The 6993-nt window shown below is 44.3% G+C and overlaps 1 protein-coding gene across 2 annotated transcripts in view; it reads left to right on the top strand.

Moving 5' to 3' along the window:
* MXRA7 (matrix remodeling associated 7) overlaps window positions 1–6993 on the top strand; it is a 53860-nt gene that overhangs the window by 43419 nt on the left and 3448 nt on the right. The window contains exon 5 of one of the 2 annotated variants that reach the window (XM_019542668.1): window positions 3177–4869. The exons of the other annotated variant lie outside the window; for it this stretch is intronic. Coding sequence (XP_019398213.1) covers window positions 3177–3216 — 40 coding nt within the window. The 3' untranslated portion in view covers window positions 3217–4869. Of the gene's footprint in view, window positions 1–3176; window positions 4870–6993 lie in introns of those variants that run through there. 2 annotated transcript variants of the gene reach the window in all.

The raw sequence follows: 6993 nt of genomic DNA, 5'->3' as shown, positions 1-6993 counted from the left end.
TGAGTCTGGCTGCAGCTCCCTCCTGCAGGCACCAGGGATTGCCCGAATCATCAGAGCTCTCCAAATCTTTTCTGAAGATTCAGAGAGCTTTGAATCGATTCAGACCTTTCAATTGGTCCCCTGATTCGATACGGATTTGGAGATTTGGCCACCGAGTTGAGCTGAATCTCCTCCAAATTGAATCACCATCCGAAGATTCGCACAGCCCTACAAAGTAGTAGTCCTGCTTGGGAACTTACTCCATTTCCCTTCTGAAAACCTTGGTTTATAAATACTCCATGAGCAAGGGGTTAAACTCAGACTTTGATTTGTGGCCCTTGTGCTATGGCTTTCACCTATTTGAGGGAGGCGTGGGCTCCATAGCATCCCTATCCACCCCCTTTTGCCAGTGCTTGGAGATGCCCTCTGCTCTGTTTCTTGTCAGTCCTCTTTAACAGATCCCAAAGTCATTCTACTGCACCGGACTCGCTGTGGGAAGGAGGCAGTCCTGGAGTCCCCACACTGCCTCTGCCTGTTAGGAAAGACTAGGAATCGATACCTTCCCCTTAGGGGTGACCAAATAGCAGGTCTAGCATTCCCCACAGAGCTCTGCCCTGTGGCCTGTAGCACCACTGGCTTCTAGCATGGAGGGAACACCACAGAGCCAGTATGTCCCAGCCTGAGTGGATCAACATGGAGATTTCCCTTCTGGGACCTGCAGTGTCCTAACCTCCATCCTTACTCTAGAAGAGGACAGGTCTGCTAAGCCCAGTTGTATGCAGGCTGAAGGTGGCTCCAGGTGAGTTACCAAACCTGGCCCTTGGCTGGTGGGTATTTGGACTGTCTCTGCCCCAGTTGAGAAAATGGTTCTCCTGTAAAGGTGAAGCCTAAATGAAATCCTTAGATGGGTGAATTGCCCAGGGCACAGAGAGATTGAGTAGTCCTGAGACATTACTGGGACAAAGTGAGATCAGGGGTGTGCGCCTCCTGAAGTGTCTGCCTTGAGGTGGCTGCCAGGCCTGGTGGCACGGAGCGATCTGACTCGCCCTTCCTGTGCTGTCTGGGCTCTAGACTCCATTGCAATGTCTGCCCCTTCCTTGTCCTTTCATCCCGCTCCCTTGCCAGTCTACCAACCTAAGGTGCTTATAGCCCCTATCTCCGTAGTGCCTCGTACCCTTTAACACAGATACCCTCACAACCCCTGTGAGGTGCAGGCAGTGCTGCTATCCTGATGGTGAAGGTGGAGAACTGAGGCACAGAAAGAGGAAGTGACTTGGCCAAGCTCACACAGGAGCCTGTGGCAGGACTAAGAATCAAATCCTGACCTCCGAAGCCTTCAGCTAGTGTAGTGACCACTGGGGCATCCTTCCTTCCTCACTTGTTTTTGCTATTGCCAGGTGAGTGGTACATGCCATGGTTAGGTTTGGTTGTGCAGGAAAGCAGGAGTTAGGATGCAAAGCTTTGAATCTTGGTGCTTTGTGTCAGGCCTGAGGCTTCAATAAGCTATGCTCTGCAGCGGTCTGGATGCTTCCACCTGAAAGCCAGATCAGAGTAGACTTAATGTAAATGGATATTTGGACCATTGGGTTTGCAATACTATACTGGGAAAATGTCCTGTCCTGTCTGGAGTCCTGCGGGCGGTAATGCCCAGTACCAGATGCTTCAGATATCAAGGAACCCCCTCCCTCTTGCACCTGCCTGGATTAACACACTTATTTAAGTGTTATGCTTCTCTGAAGATGAGGAAAGAACTCCTGCCTGACTCCCCCCCAAGCAGTCAGCTTGTGTCCTCAAGCATGAGGTCTGATTACCCTTCCCTTTCCATGCATGGCTTGATGGTGATGAGCTGATCCCCTTCAGGGGGAGGTTGTCTACTCTGAAGAATTCCCTTCATTTGCCCTGAAGTGGCCAGATACAGAACTTGCTCGTACAGTGAGAAGCAGCATAGTCGCACAAGAGGTGCTTAGCCAGGGCATCGTCAGTTCAGATGCTGGCTCATAAATAGTGCTTATTTACCTGTCGGAAGTGTGAGGGACTTTTGCACAGATCTGCAGGAGATCTGCTTCAGCTGAGACGAGATGTCCTTCATGTAGGACTGTGAAGGTAGCATGTGTGTAGGCCTGTTTGGACTTGCTTCCTAATCTTCTAAGCCCCCTGGAAGTTATCCTGGCCTGCTCTGACAAGTGTTCCACAGTGTGTGGATGCAGCATGTTACCACTAGGTGGTAGCCTGTTTGCACTGCATAAATGCCTACCTCCAGATTAGAAGCAGAAACATGCGATTTACAGCTATAGTTTTGCTATAGGTTTTTCCCAGGTGACTATACCAGTTCTAGTAGGTTACCCAGGTGTAAGACTATACAGTGTGTGTCTATTCTTGTTCATACCAGTATAAGAGCAGGTTCCCCTGGTATCAGTGTGTTGCATGTCCAGGATCTATCTTCCAACCTTGGCTTTGCCAGTGATTCAATGAAAGACCTCAGGGAGAGTCATTTACCCTCTCTGTCCATCAATCTACCCACATAGAAAGTGAGTCTAATAATTCTCTGCTTCCCTGGGATGTGTTGAGGATCTTCCCATAAAAAGCAAAGCAGTAGTATTTACAGATGGAACCCAAGGTGTGCCTGCAAATTGTATGTCCTGTTGAATACAAAAGGTGGAGATAAAGCTAGAACAAGATGTAAGATTTGTTGAAAGATTCCTCTTTCCTTTTTGTGAGATCAGTATGCAGCCAGGTCTTCATCACAAGCCACACTTCCTCCAGTGGGATTGTATGTACAGAAAAGTATCCAGCCAAATCTGATTCTCCAGGTGGTTTGGCCTCTGGAAAGGTCAGGGTGGGACCATGGACCAGCTTAATTCTGTAGCTACAAATTATTTGAAGCTGCCATAGCCCATGGTTTGTGGGTTAGGAAGGTTGGAATAGCATTTGGTGCCAGACGAGAGGAAATGCATTCAATTTACTCTGTTCAGGTTTTAGACTACCTTGCTGCAAAGGATGAAGCAAAATGCCTCGTGCTTCTGAGGCATTAAGGTTTGAAAATGGCTTTTGGTGTTTCCAGAACATTTCCTAGCCTCTGCTCCTACAATGAGTTCTCTTCCCTTGCTTGTTACACAAGTAATGAATAATTAACCCTGCCCAACAGCTGAAATGACTGAAATGATTTCTCTTCTTTTTTTCCTTGTTTCTCTTTGCAGAACTGAAGACTATATGAAGTTGTCCCTAGCCTCCTCCTAAAGGCTTTTCCCTTGGCATCTTAAAGGCTTGAGAGAGATACCAAAACCAACCAAACACACACAAGAAAAAATCAGTAAACCCTCAAAACTTGGGACTTTCTCCTTGGCTGAAGTTGGGTTCTTCAAAATAACTCCTTGTGGTATCAAGCTGGGGGAGAACCTGTTACTTGGGTCCCTGGAGTGGGCCAGACTGGAGTTGTGTTTGGGGGTTTGGGACCTCATGTGGGACCAGGACCCCCAAACAGAACTGAAAGTGGACACCAAATATTCAATGAGTCTGTTTAGCTGCGTTAATCATGTTGTGTTTGCCCTGTCTGAATCCCATAGTTCCCCTTTAGAGGGAATGGTTAAATGTCAGCTGTTAGCGTAGATAAGCTCACATATTATATCAGACTCTCAACCCACTTCCTCCAGGGACCAAACTCTATCTTTGAACAATACAGCTTGTGATTTCAAACACTGTGTAAAACTTTTTCTTGGGTGGGAGGTGGGTTGAGGGGAAGGGTCACAGGCTGTAGCTGGACTGGCTTAATTTTGCTCTGTAATAACTTTTGCAGAGAGATGATCATTTAGGGTAGGTGGTAGAAAGACCAGAGAAGTGAAAAGCATTGATGTTTTAGCTTTTCTACTTGTGGGGACTTCCATTGTGGGGGGTCCATGCCTCCTTAACAATGTTAATGCTTGGATTTGCTTTTCCTTATTTCGGTCCCTTAAAGAAACAAACATGAGGAAGTGGCCCTGAGACTGAGGGCTCCCTCTGGATTACAGTGAGTTTTAGGGATGCCATAAGAGATGTCCCATTCCCTTCTCCGTTCCTTTCTGTTGCTGGCTTAGTGACTTAATTGCTTTACCCAGGGCGAGCACCTCTCCTGAACTGTCACGTATAGATGATGCATACTGCTGGGCATCAGTGCCTGCTTCATAGAGATCAAACTACAAGTAAGATCAGGTTCTTTTGCAGGAAGTCCTTGTTCTCTACTGGTAGCGCTTACTGTTCTGCAGAACTACCAGGCTAGGTTGGAACCTGTCTTCTTGAGTGTCCCTTCTTTCTGTGAGGAGGCTGCCTCTTAGCTAAAACATCGAGCATATCAAAACCCAGGCTGCTTTGTTGTTCCTATGCAGACAATACTTGAATCTATTTTCTCTGTTGTTCTTTGTGGTGCCTAGGTTTTGGAGAATGTTTCTGTAAAAAGGGCTTATTTAATGGACTGTAGGAAGCTTTAGCTTTAGAGGAAGCCAAATTGCCCTTTCCAAGCCAGTAACTGCTAGCATATTCAATGGATTATGTATGAATCCTAGATACCTAAGGACACTCTGCTTCAGCATAGCAACCATTCCTGCCTTCTCTCTCCATGCTGGCTGGCACATATGATGTTCCAAGCACGTGACTATGCAAAGAATGCCTTATATACGTATATGTTTAAGTTATATGGCAATATGTACATTGAGCAAGCAAAGTCTATAGCCAAGCCCAGATTTTGTTAGGGGTAGTGAGTTAAACTATTTCTTCAACAAAAAGAAAATGGCTTTCTGGGTATTTTTTACTTTTTTTGTATCTGAAGGTGGCTCTTATACACAGGACTGTAATTCTGGTGGCTTGAAACTGTAAATTGCCTTTGTTTGGTCCAATAAACCTTTGAATAGTTCATATGGATTGGGGTTGTGTAGTTTGTTTGTGTTTCCCACCCCCACACACACTTTTTTGCTCCTTCCCTTTTATAGCTCTTTAGCATAGCATGGCATCTGGGGCTCATCTCTGTCAGCCCTTTTGTTGCCCTTCCTGGAAATACTTGCTTGGGGCTGATACCCAATAAGCATTTGGTGCTGTGTCAAATGTGGAGCAAGACCTGGTTCTTTCGTCAACAAAAAGAATCCAGGTGCTTTTACAGGGTGGTGCTATGAAAAGTAGAACGCAAAGTTCAGTGAAAAGTTAACTGTCTAGAATGTATAACCTCTTTCCCAGTAAATTTAAATGCATTCAGAATAAAGCCTTTAATGACAGAGGATCAGAACTTAATGCACTTACTCGCATAAAGAGCATCTTGTAGTCCCCTGGACTTTGGTGGGAACAGAATTTGGCCACTGCTGGATACCTTTGAAAATAGCACCCCAGCAATTTCTGCATTATTCCTGTTTGAGCAATGCAGAGCTAATACAGCTGGGAGGGATGAGAGAGATTTTTGTGCCTGTGTTGTAAATTCCAGTTCCAGAATATTTGGTCAGAATGATCATGGGTGATGGTTACATAATTTGGACTGCTTCCATATAGAGGCCCTGTACTTTCAAATAGGGGATGCTCAGCACTTCCTGAAACTCAGGACCATTTAAGATACCTGTGAGTAGACACCCAAAGCCACTAGTTCCTTTTGAAAACCTTTGGCTGGGATTTTTAAAGGATCCTAAGGGAGTTTACAGTACACATCCCATCGTCTTCCAGAAAGACTTAGGCTGCCTTGAGTATCTCAAACCTAGTCTAAATGATCAGGGAAGAGTGAAACCCTGCTTAGAAACAACTTGGAACTTGGAAGTTATGTAACTGGTGGGTAAAAAGTATTTTTTTACTGGTAAATGCCAGCAGATTTGATCTGGAACAACTGAACTGACACATGTGGAGCTCTAAGGTGCCATTTTCTGTCTTTTAGATCAATTATGCTTTACTGATACTTTTCTATTCTCTTCCCAACACTCCCTTCCCCAATCATCTCCTTTTGTATAAACTCTAGAGAGAGTGACTTCACAGGGGCATCAAGTTTTTTACAAACTGCATTTACTTGCATAATACCTATACCTCTTTTTCTGAAATATTGCTGCCAAAAACTAGGGTGCAGCCATTATGCACACCCTAGAACAAAGTTGAGGAAGGTATCGGTGCTGAATGGAAGTTGTGATTCTGTGTTCTAATATCCACCCATCTACAATGATCTTCCAGACAAGACTGATGCAGAGTTGAACTCAAGTACCCTGTGGCATGGGTTTCCCACATCACTGCCTTCCTTTCTTCAATAAATTGTGTCCCTTTTTTAAGAGAAGTACTATTTGAATCTGTTTTTTTTTATGCATTTGAACATGTCCATTACATGGATAATTTGTTTTTCAGGTATTAATCAGGGGTGTGGCTACTACACCTATGCGTGGCTGTAATATGAGTAATTATGGTATATCTCTAGCTACCTTAAAGTTGAAACCTCGATTTGAGAGCCCTTTCTGTCAGAGATGTTGGATTAAAAAAATAGATTGAGATTTCTCTGCAATTTATTCTGGGGAAAAATGCTGGTCAGTGAAGGCTGTTACCTGAATTTGTTACCCTGAATTTGCTCCATCCTGTTAATTTTCTTGACTGGACTGAGGAAGAGAGGCAGAGTTGTTGTTGTTGTTCTCAGCAGGAGTTCATTTCAAATATGTTTGTATAAGGAAAAGAACATGTACTGAATTTCTTTGAAATTGATTGGAGATGTGTCCTCCAGTGTCCAATGATGTTCTGAAGTTAAAATATGAAGATCTGTGCAGAAAAGATCATCTCTGGGTGTTCTATGCAAGGTAGAAAAGTATGTCAGAGACAACAGGATTTCTGAGCCTGAGGGATTTAAGTTTCCATTGTTTCAGCACGTCCCCAACTTCACAGCCTATACATTTTCCACTATTTTATTTTGATTTGAACAAGATCACAGGTCATTAATAGATTATACATTTAATCTAAAGATGCAGTGAAATGCATGTCAATTGTAAAATAAAACAACTGACAAAATATCCTCCTTTTGTCATTCTGCCCTTGGTTCTT

This window comes from Crocodylus porosus, unplaced genomic scaffold, assembly GCF_001723895.1.
Source record: "Crocodylus porosus isolate Cpor-Errol unplaced genomic scaffold, CroPor_comp1, whole genome shotgun sequence".
NCBI lineage: Eukaryota > Metazoa > Chordata > Crocodylia > Crocodylidae > Crocodylus > Crocodylus porosus.
This window is presented reverse-complemented; position numbering and strand designations above follow the sequence as displayed.